This window comes from Diaphorina citri, unplaced genomic scaffold (genome assembly GCF_000475195.1).
Source record: "Diaphorina citri unplaced genomic scaffold, Diaci psyllid genome assembly version 1.1 scaffold5905, whole genome shotgun sequence".
NCBI lineage: Eukaryota > Metazoa > Arthropoda > Insecta > Hemiptera > Psyllidae > Diaphorina > Diaphorina citri.
The window spans coordinates 1-1,050 of NW_007383281.1; the positions used below are offsets into that span (position 1 = coordinate 1).

Below are 1,050 nucleotides of genomic sequence, written 5' to 3' on the forward strand. Positions count from 1 at the left end.
ACCTCAACAACTATCCAAGTTTTTATATCTACTACCAATCAGTAATACCTATCTAATATCGAATATGAGGAACATCCATTATCTTTAGGAAACCACAGTATTACGGATGAGTCACTCAAGGTAAGGGGCAGATTTGATTTTGAATTTTTGTCGTGCATAGTATATTGATACTTGTTTGATCCTAGAATTGATCCCTGAAATAAAAGCATCACAATGTCAATGGAAGAAACTATGAAGAACTTCATGGCCCAAATCACCTCAAAATTGGATACAAACAACCAGCTTATAAAATCTGAAGCAGAAAAAATTAATACAAATATGAATAAAAAATTACAACCATTAGTGAAAGAGGTGACAGAAATGAAACAGAAGGTGCAGAATCTTGAGAAAAACATAGAAATTAATATGTCAAGAATTAATAAAATAAAAAAGAAAAGAAATCTTATAATTTTTGGACTAGAACAAGAAGAGGAGGAAGATCCCACCATGCTAGAAGAAAAACTTCTTCAATTATTCAAGGAGAAACTAAACATCAAAGTAGAAACATTTGAAATTGACTTTATAAAGAGATTTGGTAAAGCCAAAGATAAGAAACCCATAGTAGTCGGACTAACTACATGGAAAAGAAAAATAAGCATCTTAACTCAGACTCCCAAGCTGAAAGGAACAAACATTGTAATTAAAGAAGATTTCCCAAAAGATGTCATAGAGATCAGAAAGAAACTGTATCCTCAAATGAAAACATACCGAGAACAAAACAGAAAAGCAATATTAAAATATGACAAATTATATGTCGATGGAAAACCAATAGTGGCCGAAGAGAAACAAGAAGATAACATGATGGAATATGATGAATCTGCAGATGAAATAAATCAATATAAAAAAAGACCAGCATCACAATCACCAGAGATTATCATAGATAAAACTAAAAAGACAGAGACTCCATACAAGAAAAAACAAACCCCCCTGTCCATTCAGCTCACTCAAAGCAAATTAACACATCTAATCACACCTCAATCTAGCACAAAAAATAACGAGAAATCCCAATAG

At 32.0% G+C, this 1,050-nt stretch overlaps 1 protein-coding gene across 1 annotated transcript; it reads left to right on the forward strand.

Annotated features, from left to right (window-relative positions):
• Positions 1–213: 213 nt before the first annotated feature.
• Positions 214–1,050, forward strand: LOC113472521. The gene has a single exon (XM_026832295.1). The coding sequence runs from the start codon at positions 214–216 to the stop codon at positions 1,048–1,050; it is 837 nt and encodes a 278-aa protein (XP_026688096.1).